Source organism: Vulpes vulpes, chromosome 10 (genome assembly GCF_048418805.1).
Source record: "Vulpes vulpes isolate BD-2025 chromosome 10, VulVul3, whole genome shotgun sequence".
In the NCBI taxonomy this organism is placed as follows: Eukaryota; Metazoa; Chordata; class Mammalia; order Carnivora; family Canidae; genus Vulpes; species Vulpes vulpes.
The window spans coordinates 86,224,421-86,246,921 of record NC_132789.1 but is presented as its reverse complement, the minus strand read 5'-3'; the positions used below and the strand labels follow the sequence as shown (position 1 = coordinate 86,246,921).

Genomic DNA, 22,501 nt, shown 5'->3' with positions numbered 1-22,501 from the left:
CCAGGATCGCGCCCTGGGCCAAAGGCAGGCGCCAAACCGCTGCGCCACCCAGGGATCCCCTTGTTGAGTGGTTTTAGAGTTTGCAATCTCTACTGGAATTCTTTTTCTTAGAATCTGTTGTCCTGAACTGTAACTACATTTATTTCAGTGTTCAGATATGAAACTTTACTATCTTAATTGTCTAAGTTGGCTTCTGTTTGGTTTTCATTCCTTTATTGTCTCTTGCCATTTCTGTTAACTGGTGATTGACTGTTGGAAATTATATTTAAAATTACAGGGGTAAGTGTAAGTCTGTAGGTGATGATATCTTCCACTAAGGATTTCCTTTGATTTCTGATTAAGAGTTAGACTAGGTGCTGATTATGTTAATTTAGGACTGAGTTGTTTCAAAGCTAGAGAGTTTTAAATATTTGTGAGAGGTTGTCCTGTTTCATTTGTTTGGAATAGAGTTCTCCTGTATTGGTATGTTTATTTTTCTTCTCATCTTGTGAGATTTTGAAATTTTTGTTTCGCTTTTTGGCTTTCACATAATCTAAGTACAACTCACTATAATGTTGTTTGAGAGTCTGTTTTTGTGTCTCTGAGGTCTGGTCTGTTCTATTTCCTAAGATATACTTGGGTTCCTTCTCTAAGTCTGGATAATCCACTAGGATCCCTCCACCCTGACAGTTTATAACTCCTAGCTCGCTCTGTAAGACTGTTTCTGTTTAGCTTCTCTATTTCCACCTGTGAAAAGTAAATGTTTCAATGAGAAAAGTCATGCTGAATGTCTTCTGTGTGCTTTCTTCTCTAAGATCTTGGCTCCTTAAATCGTGGCTGCCTTGTAAACTCTCCAGTACCTTAAAAAAGACTAAAACACAAATTTAATCTAGCACTTTTAGTTTTTGTTGGATAGCTAGTTGGATAAAAGCTATTCTGCTATTGCCAGAAGGATAACTTTTTGCTGTTATATCCTTTAATTATTTAGAGTGACATAATGTCATTTCATTGGATATGATGACAGAAGAGGAGAGTAAACATCCTTTCCTTCCCCAAATAACAAGATACATTGACTTTAAGCAGTGATTAATAATATGGGTGTATACATTTATTCATTTGACAGTATTCATCTCTTTATAGGTTGCTTAGCCAAACAATGAAGGATCATCTAGTAAGAGTAGCAAATGAAGCTGAATTTATCCTGAGCAGGCAACGAGCAGAGGATATTCACAGACATGCAGAATTTGAGGTAGGTGAAACATGGTTGGTTTGAGGAAATTGCCATTTTTAATGGTAACTGTGGGAAACTGCGTAGGTAAAATGGTCTAAGCAAACATATATAATCAAAAAATTTCATATTTTTGAGAGTCATGGGGAATTCTGGAAAGATAGTAGTATAGTTATCTGTAGCACTCTGTTCTCAACTCCATTTTATCTACAAATTCCTCATGACAGCTTCTGTGTTTGGTTGACCTCATCTTAACCATATAAGTGGGTTTTGGCTCAAAAATTCCAGTAATGTGAGTAGTGAAGGACTTCTCTCCTCTCTGGGCAAGACAGAGCTAGTTAACCAGAAATGACAACCAAGCAGAAGAAAAATTGCTTTGGTAGAGAAAAGATATTCCAGGTTTTAGGGAGAAGCTGAAACTTAAGTTCATGAAGTTTCTTTATCCTTGAGGTTTGAGACCATGCTAACATTTGTAGCTGAGGAAATGAGGGAGCATACAGCTTTTTTGTTTGGTTTTGAGTCCTCACAGAGGGGAACAGTGACAGACTCATCTTGGGGACCACTACTTATCTTGGCAGTTGTGCATGAACACATGTAATAAATGTGAATTCACAGGGGGAATTGAATGGTGCTGTGGCTATATAAATTATCAAAATTCACACCTAAAGTGAAGTAGAAAATTTGACACATTTACTAAGAATTAAAAAAGTTAAAAAGTACCATTTGAATTGTTTAGAAAATGTTATAGCAGTTAATTCAGATGTTGCTGATTCTTCTGATACAATAAAAAAAGATGCACTCCCAGAAATTTTATACAACTGTCACAACATGAAAAAGACACTGGAAAAATAAACTCTAGAAGACCAATCTCATGTAAGAATATGGGTATGAAATTCTAACTAAAACTTGAACCAACAATTTAACAATATAAGGAAAGAATTATATAGTGTGACTACTTAGAATTTACTCATGGAATCTAAAGATGGTTTAATATTAAGATATTTACCTACAAAATAAATTATCAACAAATTAAAAATTGAAACTTATGTGAAGGTATCAATAAATGTAGAAGGAAGCCAATGATAAATTTTAACAACTAGCTCTAATAAAACAGAAAAATAGGTATATAACAGTCTGAATATGATAAACTTTACTAAACATCATTTTAAATGGAGAAAGCTATTTTTATTAAAATCCGAAAAAAGTGATACCTACTGTCATTATAACATAAAATTTCTTGAATGTTTTTGTAAGCGTAAAATATAGTTAATGTAAATGCAAGAAAAGAAGACATAATAAGAATTTCAATGTCAATGTTACCCAGGGCAATTTACATGTTTAATGCAATCCCTATCAAAATACCATGGACTTTCTTCAGAGAGTTAGAACAAATTATTTTAAGATTTGTGTAGAATCAGAAAAGACCCCGAATAGCCAGGGGAATTCTAAAAAAGAAAACCATAGCTGGGGGCATCACAATGCCAGATTTCAGGTAGTACTACAAAGCTGTGGTCATCAAGACAGTGTGGTACTGGCACAAAAACAGACACATAGATCAATGGAACAGAATAGAGAACCCAGAAGTGGACCCTCGACCTTATGGTCAACTAATATTCGATAAAGGAGGAAAGACTCTCCACTGGAAGAAAGTCTCTTCAGTAAATGGTGCTGGGAAAATTGGACAGTCACATGCAGAAGAATGAAATTAGACACTCTCTTTCACCAGACACAAAGATAAACTCAAAATGGATGAAAGATCTAAATGTGAGACAAGACTCCATCAAAATCCTAGAGGAGAACACAGGCAACACCCTTCTTGAACTCGGCCACAGTAACTTCTTGCAAGATACATCCACGAAGGCAAAAGAAACAGAAGCAAAAATGAACTATTGGGACTTCATCAAGTTAAGAAGCTTTTGCACAGTAAAGGATACAGTCAACAAAACTCAAAGACAACCTACAGAATGGGAGAAGATATTTGCAAATGACGTATCAGATAAAGGGCTAGTTTCCAAGATCTATAAAGAACTTATTAAACTCAACACCAAAGAAACAAACAATCCAGTCATGAAATGGGCAAAAGACAGGAAGAGAAATCTCACAGAGGAAGACATAGACATGGCCAACATGCACATGAGAAAATGCTCTGCATCACTTGCCATCAGGGAAATACAAATCAAAACCACAATGAGATACCACCTCACACCAGTGAGAATTGGGAAAATTAACAAGGCAGGAAACCGCAAATGTTGGAGAGGATGCGGAGAAAAGGGAACCCTCTTACACTGTTGGTGGGAATGTGAAATGATGCAGCCACTCTGGAAAACTGTGTGGAGGTTCCTCAAAGAGTTAAAAATAGACCTGCCCTACGACCCAGCAATTGCACTGTTGGGGATTTACCCCAAAGATACAGATGCAATGAAATGCCACCACACCTGCACCCCAATGTTTCTAGCAGCAATATCCACAATAGCCAAACTGTGGAAGGAGCCTCGGTGTCCATCGAAAGATGAATGGATAAAGAAGATGTGGTTTATGTATACAATGGAATATTGTATACAATATTAATGGCTGTACTTAGCCATTAGAAATGACAAATACCCACCATTTGCTTCAACGTGGATGGAACTGGAGGGTATTATGCTGAGTGAAGTAAGTCAATCAGAGAAGGATAAACATTATATGTTCTCATTCATTTGGGGAATATAAAAAATAGTGAAAGGGAATATAAGGGAAGGGATAGGAAATGTGTGGGAAATATCAGAAAGGGAGACAGAACATAAAGACTCCTAACTCTGGGAAACGAACTAGGGGTGGTGGAAGGGGAGGAGGGCAGAAGAGGTGGGGGTTAATGGGTGACGGGCACTGAGGGGGGCACTTGACGGGATGAGCACTGGGTGTTATTCTGTATGTTGGTAAATTGAACACCAATAAAAAATAAATTTATTAAAAAGAATTTCAGATTGCTAATGCTATGGTACAGGAAAAATCTAAGAGATTCTTAAACATTTTTCTACTAGAATTAATAGGGACTTTAGTAAAATTATTGGCTGTAAGATCAATGTGCAAAAAATTGTATCATTTGATGACTGGGCAGCAGTGGTCAGTGTAAATGGAAATCAATAATAAAGTCTGTTTACAGTTAAGAGAAAAATACTGTTTTGGGTCACATTCTATAAGAATGAAGTTACTGTTTGGAACAAAACTATAAAAGCTTAATACAAAACAAAATATAAACTACTAGAAAGTCATTCTATGCTGGATTGTATCTGTTGCTCTGTGTGTGTGTGTGTGAGAGAGAGAGAGAGAGAGAGAGAGAGAGAGAGAATCATTGTTTTATTTTGAAATAAATGATTACTGATAGAAAGGTTCTGAGTAGTACAAGAGCTATTCACCCTTCTCCTTGTTTCTGTGATCTTAAAGTTCTATTACATTTGCTTTTCTCCCCCTTTTTCTGTTTTTCTGAATTTGAGAGCAAGGTGAAGTCAGAGGGATCTTCTTCTTTTTTTTTTTTTTTTTTAGAGGGATCTTCTATTTTTAATTTTTTCAGTGAGAATTTCCTATGCCTTTTTTCTGTTTTAATTCTACAGTTATTAAATCAGAAAATTAACGTTGGTTATAACCTGTATAACACTAGTTATTATTTAATCCATAGTCCTTATTCATGTTTTCTCAGTTGTCTCCATAATGACCTTTATAGTCAAAATTGAATAATTTTAATGTCACAAAACTGTCGGTTTTTCTCACATATGTAGTCAGTGCAATATCCATTAGCATACCACTCATTAGAAAAACAGTGGAGTAATTTGATACTTAAATATCCTTTTAAAAATATCCAAATATTAAGTGCTTCCCAATTATATATTCAGATATCTAAATATCCAGTTAATATGGGAAAATAAATGCCTTTATATAGCCCTAAGATTTATGAAAAAGAATACTGAAGATGTACTTGCCTTTCCAGATATATAGTACTAATTAGTATTATAAAAGACAGCATATACAAAAAAAATCTTCCCTGTGAAATAATGAAAGATGACATAGTACATGTAATTCGGAAATATTTGGAAAACTATAAAAGTGGAAATAGGGTATATGAGGGAAAATTCTAAAGAAGACAGATGCTTAGCAAGTGTAAAATTTAACAGCTGTTACTACACATAACACTATAAACTGAGGAAAGGTATCAGCAGCATGTGAAGACATAATGGAGTATGGAAAGATTGATAAACTAATATGTTCATTATATTATTAATTTTTATTAAATGATAAGAGAAAAATAACCCAAAGATTCAGAGAATTTGAATAAGAATTTCATTGAAGAATGTAAGTAACCAGTAATATATAAAATGATAAAAACAAATATTCAAGGAAATGTAAACTTCAGAAATCATGATCTTTCATTTCTTTATTCTTAGATTGGGATAAAGTAATGAGTAATAAGTAAATATAGTGATGTACTGCTGAAGGAGGAAGTGTAGGTGGTCAGTGGTATTTTTTTTATGTTTTTAGTGGTAATATACATTTTAAATGTTATAGTAAGGCATTCTGGCCATATGTATTTTGATAATTATATAGACACACAAATACTCATTGGCCCACTAATCCTATTCTATCAATATATCTTTTGGAAATATAAAGTATAAGTATATAAGGATATACGAAGAAGGCTCTTTATTGCAGCTTTGTATGTAATCTAAGAGTTACATACAAAGCTCTAACAGAAGGAAAGGTCTCTGTACAGGAAAACCCAGTAGTTTCTCAAAGAACAAGAAGTTTATAAATTATGAAAAAGATTACCTGGTCAGTGGGATATTTTTTTTTTATATAAGAGGTTTATTCATGCAATTGTTTTTTAAATTGCATATTTCAATTCACAGCCCATTATGAAAGCTGAGGACATTAGTCCTCTCATATTTTTTCATTATTTTTCTGTTCACTCTCAAAATTTTAAAGTTGTACTTTAATTTTCATGTTGTCTAAATATATAACATTCATGTTTTACAATCACAATTCTTTTTTTATTGGTGTTCAATTTGCCGACATATAGCATATCACCCAATGCTCATCCCATCAAGTGCCCCACTCAGTGCCCATCACCCAGTGACCCCAACCACCTGCCCACCTCCCTTTCACCACCCCTTGTTCATTTCCCAGAATTAGGAGTCTTTCATGTTCTGTCACCCTCTGTGATATTTTCACTCCTTTCCCGTTTATTCCCTTTCACTATTTTTTATATTCCCCAAATGAATGAGACCATATAATGTTTGTCCTTCTCCGATTGACTTATTTCAATCAGCATAGTACCCTCCAGTTCCATCCACATTGAAGCAAATGGTGAGTATTTTTCGTTTCTAATGGCTGAGTAGTATTCCATAGTATATATAGACCACAGCTTCTTTATCCATTCATCTTTCGATGGACATCGAGGCTCCTTCCACAGTTTGGCTATTGTGGACATTGCTGCTATACACATTGGGGTGCAGGTGTCCCGGCATTTCACTGCATCTGTGTCTTTGGGGTAAATCCGCAACAGTGCAATTGCTGGGTTGTAGGGCAGATCTATTTTTAACTCTTTGAGGAACCTCCACACAGTTTTCCAGAGTCGCTGTACCCGTTCCCATTCCTACCAACAGTGCAAGAGGGTTCCCCTTTCTCCACATCCTCTCCAACATTTGTGGTTTCCTGTCTTGTTAATTTTCCCCATTCTCACTGGTGTGAGGTGGTATCTCATTGTGGTTTTGATTTGTATTTCCCTGATAACAAGGGGTGCAGAGCATTTTCTTATGTGTTTGTTGGCCATGTCTATGTCTTCCTCTGTGAGATTTCTCTTCATGTCTTTTGCCCATTTCATGACTGGATTGTTTGTTTCTTTGGTGTTGAGTTTAATAAGTTCTTTATAGATCTTGGAAACTAGCCCTTTATCTGGTACGTCATTTGCAAATATCTTCTCCCATTCTGTAGCTTGTCTTTTAGTTTTGTTGACTGTATCCTTTGCTGTGCAAAAGCTTCTTATCTTGATGAAGTCCCAATAGTTCATTTTTGCTTTTGTTTCCCTTGCCTTCATAGATGTATCTTACAAGAAGTTGTTGTGGCCGAGTTCAGAAAGGGTGTTGCCTGTGTTCTTCTCTAGGATTTTGATGGATTCTTGTATCACATTTAGATCTTTCATCCATTTTGAGTTTATCTTTGTGTCTGGTGTAAGAGAATGGTCTAATTTCATTCTTCTGCATGTGACTGTCCAATTTTCCCAGCACCATTTATTGAAGAGACTGTCTTTTTTCCAATGGATAGGCTTTCCTGCTTTGTCAAATATTAGTTGACCATAGAGTTGAGAGGTCATTTCTAGCTTCTCTTTTCTGTTCCATTGATCTATGTGTCTGTTTTTGTGCCAGTACCACACTGTCTTGATGATCACAGCTTTGTAGTACAACCTGAAATCTGGTATTGTGATGCCCCCAGCTCTGGTTTTCTTTTTTAAAATTCCCCTGGCTATTCGGGGTCTTTTCTGATTCCACACAAATCTTAAGATGATTTGTTCCAACTCTTTGAAGAAAGTCCATGGTGTTTTGATAGGATACAATCACAATTCTGATAGTACTTGAGCGATTGAAAATATTTAAGTGGATTCAGTACTCCCCTTCTATTAGTCACAGTTTCTTAATTCTAGCCCTCAATTGATTTGCTTCTATTCTGTCTGATATTTCTTTATTTGCCCATGAAGTTCATCTTCTTATGAACTGAGTAAGTAATGGCTCAGTATTGAACATCATTTATCAAATTTTCTTGGAACATGGTCTTTTGTTATTATCTGCAAATTCACATTTTCTCTTCCGTTCTTGAAATTAGATTGGAAATATTTTGTGTTTTTTCACTTTTATTTTTTCTTTAGTTAGCAACATAATCAGTCAGATATGTCTTTTTGTCTTATCAGTTAATTCTTTTTTTACTTTCTTTGATCTCTAGCCATCAGTAATTAAAATTTTAGTGTTTCATTTTGTTCCTGATGTTTGTAATTTATTTGTCTCTAATGATTATATTTTGTTTTTATTTAGGACTTCAACTTTTTATTTTGTTCACTTATTTTAACTTTTATTTTTGTGTGTTTATTGTATTTTTGTTATTTTCATTTGAAGATAATCATGGGGTATTTCCTTTTTTTGTTACATTCTCTCAGGATTCATAGTCATTTGTATAGAATCTTTCAGTTTTACATAAAAATTTTGTTATTTAGTTTATTTTTTTATGTATTCATGGATTGGTGATACATGTTTGTATCACTACCATGCTTTTATTTTTCATCTTGTTTACGCTTATAATGTTCTGCTTAGATAGTCTGTTGGTTTAGACAAACAATATCTTCATGATTTCTTTCCTTCTCTCCACTGTATATAAAGCTAATTTTTTCTCTTTCTGAACTATAGTCTGATTCTTGCAATATCATTATCTGATATTATACAGCTTATCATGAAGAGAGGGAGAGATCTTTGAAATAGGCGAGTAGGTTTTCTTAGCACACCTAAGTTTATATTCTTTTGTAGGGTTTTAACAATCTTCTGCCAAGTTTGTTCCATCTTATTAGAAGCTATGGACAGTTCTCATCAGGGAAAAATATGATTAGGTTTTAAATAATTATCCATCATTTCAGAAAGTAATCTTGAGTCTATTTCTGTCCTGGGAAGTCAGCCCTATATTTTTTGCTTCCTTGCTTCATGCTTGATCAGTTTTTACACTGTAGGTTTTTATAGCATCTTCAATTAGAAGATGCAAGGAATAGCAATACCTCCTCAGTTTGTTTCTCTCCATATATGAAGGTGTTAAGAACATTTCGCAGAATTTTGTCAAATGAAGAGTGTTGCTTTGGGCAAGTGGGACATGGTTAAGAACTAAACTTTGCTGCACCCTTAGCCCTAGTTCCAGTAGGTTTATTTTCTTCATGGCAACCAATGATTTAATATTTGGTGCTGTATGTTATATTCTTTTTGTTGCTTGGTTATTAAAAACTTTATTAAGTTTCCTTTTTTTTTTGCTTATAAATTTTTTGTTTGCTAATTTTTTAGAAATAGAAGAAAAAAGTTCTTAATTGCCATTTCAGCCTATCATTCTAACCTGTATCTTATTTCTTAGTGTCCTTTCTAATTGATATGGAGAAGTTACTTTGTAACTATGTTGAGATTGTAGTTCATTCTTTAAAAAAATTTTTTAGTTTTGATGGTAGTTGTGTTATATATGTTCTTATGTATATGAATGAGAGAGAATGAAGAAGGAGAAAACATGGAATTGAAGAGGGAAAATATTTCTAAAACACTGTTATGCAAGAGAAGAAAGTTATTGGACTGAGACTGTATGTGTGTATGTGCATGTGCACACGTTTACACATGCACACAGATCAGATGAGAAATATGGTGACAACAGTAGCTCATACTGTGTGAGTTCTTTATGTTGTGTGAAGAACTGTTGTGGATGCTTTGTAGGTTTCAACTAATTTAATCCTTACAGTAAATCCCTGAAGTAGAACTGTTATCTCTCATTTTATGACTGAGAAAACAGCATAAAAAGGAGATAACCCATAGTTAAAACTAGAATCCAGATCTAGACAATTTATCTCTTAATCTGAAATCTATGTATTTAGCTCAGATTTTATTAGATTTCTGTAGAATGTGTAAATAGGATTTAATCTTTGTCAAATACAGCAGCTTTATTCTGAGCTATTTAGTTTTATACTTTATCTAGTACAGTTTTTCATTTTAATCTTTATCTTCTTGTTATGATTTGCAATATTGTATAGTAATATAAAACATAATAATATACTGAAATAAAAACAAATATTTCTAAACAAATTTTATTATTAAATTTTTAATAGAGAAAATGTATTTATTCAGATGTTCCGTATGAGATTCAAGAGACCAAACATGTATTTTTTTAAATACTAGTCTTATTTTCATAAAAAAATAATTCCTTTTGTTTATATAAAAAATCCAATTAACTGAGGCATACCCATGTGTCATATATTTCTAACTATATTGCTCTTAAATCCTCAAAAATGTTGTATATGATGCATATTTTTTCCTAGACAGCTTATATTCTAAAGGTTATCTATATTCAGCCTTGAATTCATGCTATGCAGTCTTTAATGATACACCTGAACTTTATCTACTGCTAGTTACTTCCTCCTGCAAAAAGAGATGTTGTCATATATTTAATATACCATTTGTGGTTGTAAAATAGCTGACTTGTTTCATTTATTATAAGTGGATTGGTGACACTGTAGATCTGAAATGCACATCCCTTTAGTTCATTGCATGATTATGAATGGAGTGGGGTATCCTTGGTATCTTCTGCTTTGATTTATGTAGATTTTCCTTAAGTGTCATGACATCATTGATTAGGTGTACATCTTAACTTCATTTCTTAATCTTAACAGCAGTAAAAGGAGTGTTTATTAAAATTTATCTTGTGCAAAACATTGAACCCTGTTTATAAAACAGGGTTTATGGTATAGGTATTGGGTATACAGTTTTTACAACAACATTTTTTTAAAAAAATTTGTCTATCAAAGTAGTTTATTTAAACTCATGACAGATTTGTAAAACTTGTAATTGATTTTGTCACATAATAATTTAATTTTTAGGTATCAGTGGAAATTAAAATCCACTTCAGTAAGAATTTCTTAATATCTTTTTGACTAATGTTCCTTTGTTTTGTATACCATATGATAAAACTCACTTAATGTCAATGAAACTGCAAACTAGTGGCCAGTCAGCTTTTTGAAGTAATAAAAACAGATGTTTTTGTGAAAAAAAGGCCATAAAAAGACTTGATTCTTAATATAGCAATCTATGTATTTTTTCTTTTTGTAACAAAAAACATATTCTATTTATATTTTTATTTTAGATGGAGGATTTAAATATATTCTAGCATTAGTGAATCATTGAAGTGTTTGCTTTTGAAATAATATATTGTTCAACATATGCTTCACAGTTCTGAAGGGATATGAAACAGATTTGAAAATGTAATATTAGAGACCTAAACTACCAATTTTAAGGTTAATTATGATGAATTATCCAATTTATCTTTTCAATTTTTTTATCTTTGCTGTTTTTTTGGATTGATGGTCACTTCCGTTATTTGAAATAAATATTTTTTTCTAGTTATAAAAGTGATCCATGTTTATTATAGAAAGCTTAGATAATAATGAAAAACATAATGAAATATTATGCATTGTCTAGGTTTAACATCTGTTTATTTGTTTCCTTTTTAACTTTAAAAAAATATTTTATGTATTAATTCATGAGAGATACGGGGGGGGGGGTGGAGAGAGAGAGAGAGAGAGAGAGAGAGAGAGGCAGAGGCAGAGACACAGGCAGAGGGAATAGCAGGCTCCATGCAGGAAGCCTGATGCGGGACTTGATCCCAGGTCTCCAGGATCAGGCCCTGGGCTGAAGGCAGCGCTAAACCACTGAGCCACCTGGGCTGCCCTCTTTTTCACTTTAACTTGAAAAAATTATAGACTTATAAGAGGTTGCAAAAGTATTCAAGCAGTCTTATTGTCTTTTTAAAACACATATTCTAATCTACTCATTTACTCAACGTTGCCATTCACCAAATTAGACTCCTAAGGAGATTTTTAAAAATTCAACATTACCTATTGATGAACATTTTGGTTTCTTCCCTATACTGGCTATTATACATAATGCTGCTATAGACATAGGGTACACATATCTTTTCGAATTAGTGTTCTTGATTTTTTTAGTATATACCCACTAGCAGAATTACTGGATCATATGGTATTTTTATTTTTAATACTTTCAAAACCTTCATACTGTTTTCCTCAGTAGCTGTACCAATCTACATTGGTGGCAACAGTGCTGAGGGTTCCTTTTTCTTCATATTCTTGTCAACACTTGTTTGTTTCCTTTTGTCTTTTTGGTTTTAGCTGTTCTGGTAGGTGTATACCTCATTGTGAGTTTGATTTGCATTTTCCTGATGGTTAGTGATGTTGAGCATTGTTTCATGTGTCCTTGGCCATCTGTAATGTCTTCTTTAGATAAAAGTCTATTCAGGTTGTCTGCCTATTTTTTACTCAGATTTTTTTTTTGTATTGAATTTTGTAGTTCTTCATATAGTTGGATATTAACTTCTTATTGGACACATCAATTGCAAATATCTTCTCCTTTTCAGAAGGTTGCCTTTTTGTTTTATTGATGATTTCATTAGCTGTGTGAAAGCTTCTTCCTTTGGTATAATCCCAATAGTTTATTTTTGCTTTTGCTTCCCTTGTCGTAGGAGATATATCTAGAAAAATGTTGCTTAGACCAATGTGAGAGAAATTACCACCTGTTGTTCTTTTCTAGGAGTCTTATGGTTTCAGGTCTTACGTGTAGGCCTTTAATGCATTTTGAGTTTATTTTTGTGTATGTTGCAAGATAATAGAATAATCCATTTTTATTCTTTTGCATGTGGCTGTCCAGTTTTCCCAACACCATTTATTGAAGAGAGTGTCTTTTCCCCTTTGTATATTCTTGCCTCCTCTGTCATAGATAATTGACTGTATAAGCACGGATTTATTTCTGGGCTCTCTCTTCTCCATTGGTCTGTGTGTCTCTTTGTGTCAGTACTATACTGTTTTGATTTACTACAACTTTGTAGCATATCTTAAAATCTGAGAATGTGATACCTCCAGCTTTGTTCTTCTTTCTCAAGATTGCTTTGGGTCTTTGGGTCTTTTGTGGTACCATACAAATTTAATATTACTTGTTCTAGTTTTATGAAAAATGCTTATTAGTATTTTGATAAGGATTGCATTGAATGCATAGATTGCATTGGGTAGTATGGACACTTTAGCAGTGTTAGATCTTCTAATCCATGAATTTCTGTTATCGTCATCTTGAATTTCTTTCATCAGTGTTTTAGTTTTCAGGGTACAGGTCTTTCACATCCTGGTTAGGTTTATTCCTAGGAGTTTTATTCTTTTTTTTTATTCTTTCATGTGTCTTTGGCCATCTGTAATGTCTTCTTTTTGATGAGACTATAAATGGGATTATTTTCTTAATTTCTCTTCCTGCTACTTTGTTATTGGTGTATAGAAATGCTACCAATTTCTGGGTATTAATTTTGTATGCTGCGACTTTACTGAATTCATGTATTGAATAGTTGTGCCATCCTCACAGATTTTATTATCCTAAAAAGATACCCTTTACCTATTATCAGTCACTCTCCATTTTCTCCATATTTACACAGTTATTCATCTGCTGTCTGTTTCTACAGCTTTGGCCATTCTCGTCATTTCATATAAATGAAATTGTGGTATCATATAATATGTGGTATTTTGTAACTGTTCTTTTATTGCATAATGTTTTCAAGGATCATTCAAGTTGTAGCTCTTCTAGGGATAAAATTAGCTGGGAGCCTGTTGTCTCCTACAAAAGAATAGTTACTTTCTAGAATTTAGTTCATTTTTATTTCTTTGCATTTTGTCATTGTTAGGAGTGGGGCAATAGATTCTTGAAACTTTGATGTATTCTATTAAGCAAAAGACATCTCTATTTTTTTAAACTTTAAAAAAAATTGCTAATATATTCATATTTCTAACTATACAAAAGAGGTTATGGGGAAAACTTGATTGCAAGCTTTTCTCATGGGAATCTGCATTTTCACTTTTTTGGCTTTTTTTCCCAGATATATTCAATATGTGGAATACAAATACACCATATCTTTTTACGCAGATGAATGCATGGTCTACACACTGTTTTTTGCACCTGCTGTTTGTTTTAACTTAAAACTGCATCTTCGCCTTGTCAGTATATCCTGAGCTTCATCTTTTATTTTATATATTAATTGTAGTTTTGTATATCTCTCTGTGTATAGTGATTATTATAATTCTAGCTTCCATAAATAAGTATTTATGTTTTGCCTATTCTTATCAAATTTGGATAGTGCTACAGTTTTGATTTTGTACTCTATTTTGTTGATATATATGTCTGTAGGTGCCTAATGAATTTTCTATTTTACGTTATTAAGATATTTTTATTATGGAATCTGTAATAATGTTATATGTCAATAATTTTTTTAGATTCTCTTATATTGTTAAATCCTAGCAGATTGAGGATTTTTTAAAACATAACCAATTCTTATATTTAAAATGATTTTATAGTTATTCATACGTGATGTTGATCCTTTTGTATATGTACTGTTGTTATAAAATATATAGATTATCTTTTTAAAATTTTTCAAATAGCCAAGCGTTGGACCTACTTATTGATAGTTGATGTTCCTGTTTTCTAATTCATTAGCATTCTTTGGTAACTATAGTTTTCCATTCTTTTGCATTCTTTTTGGGTTTTCCCCACCCATTTTTGTTTGTTTGAATACTTAGTTTCACTCCTTTTTAAAGATGATTATAATTCTGAGGACAGCAGTAGTTTCATCCTATTTTTTCCCAATATTGTATGTAGAGTTTCTAACTTTGAAATTTATTGAGCATTTGTAATTGGCCTAATGTGACTTTAAATTATATTTAAAGCTTTTTTGTAATTAATCAGACCACAATACTCTGATGTATAACCATGGTAAAATTTCCATTGGGGATTTTTTAAAGGACTCAGAGAAATGGTAAACTAGTAGAGTGTTATTTAAGATGTTAAGTAATGAATTATTGGCTCTCTGAAAACTAAACTTGGATTTGTGTTAAGGATCTGGTAGTAGAGTATAGCATAACAGATTTTTGAAGATGATTTTTTGGAGTTTCTAAATACCAGTCAATCTAGGAGGAATAGATTTATAAATTCATCATTGTAGACATTTGTATGACCAAAATAACAAGCAATAAAACTGAAAATAGGTTAGAAATAATTTGGATGAAGAATGAAGTATTAATATTTAAATATATAAAAATATAAATAAAGGAGGGAAGAATGGAGACTGGAAAGAATACCAGTTGTCAGTAATGGAATATGTAAAACAAGGTAAAAAAAAAATTATAAACCTAGTATGCTAGCAAGTTAGTAGGAAAATTGAATGCATATGTTAATTGTAACATTATTTATTACTTGAGTACAGTTACTTTAGAAAGCTCCTTTGAAATGAGGCCTATATTTAGAATTTTTTATGTAAATAATTTGCAGAAAACAATCCTGTCATTGGAAATGTCACCAAAGAAGTATAACAGAACAATATTAGAAAATGTCATAATGTCCAAAAGTTAATCAAAAATCAGTAAATAGTGGCATATCCACTTTGTGGAGCATTGAGAATTCATTACAATGCCTATGTTATTAATTTGATTTTTAAAATATAAGATTTAAAATTGACTTCTGGTTATAACTAATGTATGAATATTGTCAAAGTGTAGAATGTCCCTGGAGAAGTAACACAGTTTCTGTTTTGGTATTTTTATTCTTTTACTAAAACCTATTTTTTTCTTATAAATATAAGGTTTTTTTAAAAAAATGGTAACTACGGGTTTGGGTGGAAAAGTGTTAGATTCTGTACCACATTTCACTCAGATAAAAAATAATTTAAATGTTTCTAACCTTAATTACATATTGCCTACCCATGCTCTAATTCCTTGTCAAAGTTATAGTAATTCTTCTAGTCTTCTAGACTTTAAAACTGATCATCACAATACAAGATACATTGGACTTTATCAAAACTAACAATATTTGGAATTTAAAATATAGTATGAAAGAAAAAGTCAATCCACAGAATAGAAGAACATATTCGAAAATCTATTTTTTAAAATATTTTATTTATTCATTCATGAGAGACAGAGAGAGGCAGAGACAAGGCAGAGGGGGAGAAGCAGACTCCATGCAGGGGGCCTGATGTGGGACTCAGTCCCAACACAGGATCACGCCCTGAGCCAAAGGCAGACGCTCAACTGGTAAACCACCCAGATGTCCATGCAAATCTGTCTAATAAGGGTTTAGTGTCTGGAAGATTTAAATAACTTTTATACTTCAGGAATAGTGACTTTATTCCTCCTGCCTCCAGGCAACATGGAAATTATATTTGTCTTGTTCCTTTCCTTCTCCCAGAATACCTTACTCTCTTCCTTGCCATCCTGGGCCTAACGTAATGGCTTTTGCAAAGAAGGGTGGCTTGTGAAGGACTGTTTGCCATTAGCAAGGTAGTAACTGGAGAATACACAAATCAGTATTTACAGGCAAATCCATAGAGTGGCTGGCATTCAAGAAGCATGCCCCTTAGGCACTCAAAGGTATCCAAGAAATTTGCACCTGTTGCAGCTGTTAAGGATAGCAACTCTTAGTGTGTGCATTGACAACAACCTCAACAAAGCAGTCAGGGCTAATGGGATAAGGAATGTCTCATGCCATATCTATATGCTGTTGTGCATAAGAGATAAAGAAGATGAAGAACCATCAAAAAAGCTGTATATATTGTTTACATAGGTACCTGCCACCAGTTTCAAAAATCTGTGGACCATGTGGATGAGAACTGACTGCAGATTGTCATAATTGCAGCATTGCTAGATAGATCAAAAAATTATAACACGATTTAAAAATACAGGATCTGAATAGTTATTTCTCCAAGGATGATACACAAATGGCCATATTAAGCATGTGAAAAGATGCTCAACTTTGCTATTCATTTAGGAAATGAAAATCAAAATCACAGTGAGATATAGTGCAGCCACTTTGATAATGTTTGGCAGTTCCTCATGATTAAAAAGAGTTACCATGAGATCCAGTAATTCTATTCTTAGGTATATATCCAACAGTATTGAAAATATATGTCTACACAAAACCTTGTACGTGAATGTTCATAGCTGCATTATTTGTAATAACCCAAAGTGGAATTAACCTATATGTTTGTTAACTGATGAATGGATCAAGAAAATGTGGGGTATCAATACAATGCAATATTATTCATCCATATGTGTATCTGTGTATGTGAATTTATAGATTTATATATATTTATATACATATTCTAAGAAGTGAAATTACACATTGAGGAGTAAATAAAAGTTTTATGACAGAGATCTGTTACACAGAGACAAAATTCTCCAACTATTATTCTTTTTACAGGAATTATTCACAGCATATTTACCTTCAACAGTGCTTTTCATTGGTTTCATTGAAAACTTATTGCCTATTTTATGTTTCATATTTCATATAAGCTAAACTTTTATCAGAATAGTAACAAATCTTCAGTTTATTAAATAGGTTTTTAAAAACATTTTGAAAAAAACATTTTATTTTTTGGCATGGTCTGATTTCATGCTGTAGAGTTTTGGGGATCATATATATTCATACATTCTTTGAATCTGGGTTTATGTTTATGTGGATACTGAAAATTTCTTTTACAGGACTTCCTGCATTCATTGTAAATCTTGTTTGGCAGCCAGCTTCTCTGCATGATTTCTCTTTGGTAATTAAATTTAACATTTCCAGCTGCTGAAAAATTTGTTGACCTTTTCTGTTCATTTGTGTTTCTTCACGCGTAAAACCTAGGACATCTACCTAGTTTTAATTCTTTTATAGTGCTATTTTGTAGGATGGACTTAGCAGTTATACACTAAATGGTTTACTTTCTTATCAAATCATAAATATTAATCTAAAAAATCTGACATATTAGATATATGATCACTCTAAGTGACTTCTTTGAATTTCTAGGGGACTTTGATTATTGTTTTTTAGAATGTCACACTAGATTACTTGTAATGATGTATAATTTCAGATACCTATGTTTGCTAAGTATAGGTATAAGCAATTACACAGAACTTTAAGTTGGGCTAATTACCATAGAATATAATGAATCTTTTGACTATAACACAGAATAATTCCAAATGGTAGAAATAAATAATTTCAGTAATTTTTCAGTATCTTATTTAGGAATTACTTAATTATATTTATATGTAGGATATTTATTGATATCAACAACACAAAACCAAATGAAAAATGAGCAAAGAACTCATATAGACTTTCCTCCAAAGAAGATACATAAATGCCAACACACACATGGAAAGATCTCAACAGTGTAAGTACGGAAATGTAAATGTAAATCAAACCCACAGCCAGATGCCACTTTATTTCCACTAGGATGTCTGAAATAAAAAGATAGTAACAAACGTGGGTGAGGATATGGAAATACTGGAATTCTCATACACTGGGGAATGTAAAATGGTGTAGCTTCTCTGAAAACTGTTTAGCAATTCTTAAAAACTTAATTACTGTATGACCCAACAATTTTGCTCAGTTATATACTCAAAATAAGTGAAAATAGTTACTGAAAAGGAGTATATATGCATGCATGTGTGGTTTATTTTATGTATTAACTTGACTGGGCTAAGAGATGCCCAGACATCTGGTAAAATATAATTTCTGGGTTTGTGCAAACATCTTCGGGAGAGATTAGCATCTGAATGTGTAGACTGCATAAAAGATCACCGTAATCAGTGCCATTGGGCACCATCCAATCCATTAAAGGCCTGAATAGCTCAGAAAGATGAGGAAGGGCAAATTCACTGTCTGCTTGATTGGAGACTTCCCTCTTCTCCTGCCCTTGGACTTTGGTGCTCCTGGTTCTCCGGCTTTCAGACTCATTTTGGGACTTACACCATCAGCTTCCCAACCTCCACTCTAAATTAGACCACCAAGGTTTCCTGGTTCTCCAGCTTTCAGATGGCAGATTCTGGGGCTTCTTGATCTTCATAGCCTCACGAACAAATTCCTTTAATGAGTCTCCTTATATATATGTCTTATTGGTTCCTCTGGCGAATCCTAATATAATCTGAGTTCATAGAAGTAGTATTCACAATAGCCAAAAGGTAGAAATAACCAAAAGGTGGATGAATGAAAAAAAAAAAAGTGCTCTGTACATGTAATGGAATATTATGCAACCACAAAAGGAACAAACTGATGCATGTTATAATGTAGATGAATCCCAAAACGTTATGCTAAGTGGACCTAAAATTATATTGTAGAAGTTATTTATATGAAATATCCAGAATCAGTAAGTCCATAGAGACAGAAGATTGAAGACTGGTGGTTTCCAAAGGCTATGAAATGGGGAGTGGGGAGAAACTGCTTAATGGATAAAGGACTGACTAGATTAATGGAAATGTTTTGTGACCACATAAATATGGTGGTGGTTGCACAACATTGTTAATGTAGTTAGTGTCACTGAATTGGGTACTTTAAGAAGCTAATTTTATATGAATTTCAGTTTAATAAATTATTTTTAAAAATAACTTTGAGTATGTGGAACAGATGAATTTATGAAACATTGTAAAGACTTAAAAGTGTTTGTTTAACCTGGACTGCTAGATACTAATAATTCTCTTGGATTAGGAAATTAGGCTAAAGAACATATTGGAGGGAAAATTGAGAGCAGTTTGGAAAATGTTGAGATTTGGTTTTGGAGGTACTGTAGATTAATGCATCTTGTAGCAATTTGGAAATATAGATCTAGTGACTAGATAATATCTATCTGGATATGAAAGCTATATTTGGATGTTTTAACTGGTAGATAGTAGTTACTCTATATGAGTCACAGAGCATAACAGATGAGAGGAATACCATGGCATCTTACAACGGAGTATTATTGAATCCTTTGCCAAGTACTCAGTTGAACTAATTCATTTACCTTTCCACTCATACATAGGCATTTAGTAATTCCCATTTATCCTACGAAGTTTTCTCTGGAAGGCTTGAATTTCCATACCCCAAATTATTTCATTCGTACTTTTTACTCCCCTTTTCAAAACCAAATGCCCCATTCTACTGAATTGTCAGCTGAGGTCCTTACATCGTATTCATTTGCAGAAGTATATCCCATCAGATTGGAATGAGTGCCAAATCTTTCCATCATCCAAGTAATTAATATATATTTGTCCATTCCTTTCCAATAGAGAGCCCCATTTCCATCAGTCTGGAAGTGGGGCCAATCTGTGTGACTGTATCGTGGAGCCCTTCCCCATTCCCACTTCTCACAAATTTGCTAATTCACTTCTTTCTTTTCTGAGTCAATCTTTGACTTTACTGTATTGCCTCCAATTTTTATTTTGGTCTTGTAGCCAGTATTTAAATTAGTCTTTAAATGAGATCTGTGTAGAGCACTGAGAAAAATGTCTGACATAGAATGAACAGCGTGAGGCACTAATTGTTGATGATACTTAATATGTTTTAGAAGGACTCTTTGTTTTCCTTACTGCCAGTCTATCAAATCAGAAAACTAAGAGGCATCCTTGAATTATTTTTTTCTCTACTGTACATTCAGACACCCTGGAAATTAAGTCTTTATAATTTGTCTTAAAATTATGTACTTCTTATATCCTCAGCCTCACTTATTTAAGATTTCCACCTTTCATCTGGGTAATAGCAGTAGCGTCTTATGTTTAATCTTACTCATTTCTCGTGTTTTCTATGTATCAGTACAAATGATTCTAAAATGTGAACGAGCCATATTATTTGCTGCCTTATATCTTTCGGTGCTTTTCTGTTAATGCTTTTTCTGTCATGTTAAAAAAAAATATCCAAAGCACTTAACACCTTTTGAGGTCCTTCATGATAGACTCCTGCCTTTTTCTTATTTCATCTTCTATCACGCTGTTCATATTATATTGCATTAATCCCACTAATCTTTCGGGTCTTCTAACTTCCTTTTTTTAAAATAATACATTTATTTTTTTATTGGTGTTCAATTTGCCAACATACAGAATAACACCCAGTGCTCATCCCGTCAGGTACCCCCGTCAGTGCCCGTCACCCATTCACCCTCAACCCTCGCCTTACTCCCACCACCCCTAGTTCGTTTCCCAGAGTTAGGAGTCTTTATGTTCTTTCTCCCTTTCTGATATTTCCTACCCATTTCTTCTCTCTTCCCTTCTATTCCCTTTCACTATTATTTATATTCCCCAAATGAATGAGACCATATAATGTTTGTCCTTCTCCGATTGACTTACTTCACTCAGCATAATACCCTCTAGTTCCATCCATGTTGAAGCAAATGGTGGGTATTTGTTGTTTCTAATGGCTGAGTAATATTCCATTGTATACAAAAACCACATCTTCTTTATCCATTCATCTTTCAGTGGACATCAAGGCTCCTTCCACAGTTTGGCTATTGTGGATATTGCTGCTAGAAAAACATCGGGGTGTGAGTGTCCCGGTGTTTCATTGCATCTCCATCTTTGAGGTAAATCCCCAGCAGTGCAATTGCTGGGTCATAGGGCAGGTCTATTTTTAACTCTTTGAGGAACCTCCACACAGTTTTCCAGAGTGGCTGCATCATTTCACATTCCCACCAACAGTATAAGAGGGTTCCCTTTTCTCCGCATCCTCTCCAACATTTGTGGTTGCTGCCTTGTTAATTTTCCCAATTCTCACTGGTGTGAGGTGGTATCTCATTGTGGTTTTGATTTGTATTTCCCTGATGGCAAGTGATGCAGAGCATTTTCTCATGTGCATGTTGGCCATGTCCATGTCTTCCTCTGTGAGATTTCTCTTCATGTCTTTTGCCCATTTCATGACTGGATTGTTTGTTTCTTTGGTGTTGAGTTTAATAAGTTCTTTATAGATCTTGGAAACTAGCCCTTTATCTGATGTGTCATTTGCAAATATCTTCTCCCATTCTGTAGGTTGTCTTTTAGTTTTGTTGACTGTATCCTTTGCTGTGCAAAAGCTTCTTATCTTGATGAAGTCCCAATAGTTCATTTTTGCTTTTGTTTCTTTTGCCTTTGTGGATGTATCTTGCAAGAAGTTACTGAGGCCGAGTTCAAAAAGGGTGTTGCCTGTGTTCTCCTCTAGGATTTTGATGGAGTCTTGTCTCACATTTAGATCTTTCATCCATTTTGAGTTTATCTTTGTGTATGGTGAAAGAGAGTGTCTAGTTTCATTCTTCTGCATGTGACTGTCCAATTTTCCCAGCACCATTTACTGAAGAGACTTTCTTCCAGTGGAGAGTCTTTCCTCCTTTATCGAATATTAGTTGACCATAAGGTTGAGGGTCCACTTCTGGGTTCTCTATTCTGTTCCATTGATCTATGTGTCTGTTTTTGTGCCAGTACCACACTGTCTTGATGACCACAGCTTTGTAGTACAACCTGAAATCTGGCATTGTGATGCCCCCAGCTATGGTTTTTCTTTTTTAGAATTCCCCTGGCTATTCAGGGTCTTTTCTGATTCTACACAAATCTTAAAATAATTTGTTCTAACTCTCTGAAGAAAGTCCATGGTATTTTGATAGGGATTGCATTAAACATATAAATTGCCCTGGGTGGCATAGACATTTTCACAATATTAATTCTGCCAATCCATGAGCATGGAATATTTT

The 22,501-nt window shown here is 33.6% G+C and overlaps 1 protein-coding gene across 10 annotated transcripts in view; it reads left to right on the top strand.

The window, feature by feature from the left end:
• Window positions 1-22,501, top strand: part of LRBA (LPS responsive beige-like anchor protein) — a 729,491-nt gene that overhangs the window by 297,913 nt on the left and 409,077 nt on the right. For all 10 annotated transcript variants that reach the window (XM_072724802.1, XM_072724799.1, XM_072724798.1 and 7 more), the window contains exon 36: window positions 1,120-1,228. In XM_072724802.1, coding sequence (XP_072580903.1) covers window positions 1,120-1,228 — 109 coding nt within the window. The remainder of the gene's footprint in view (window positions 1-1,119; window positions 1,229-22,501) is intronic.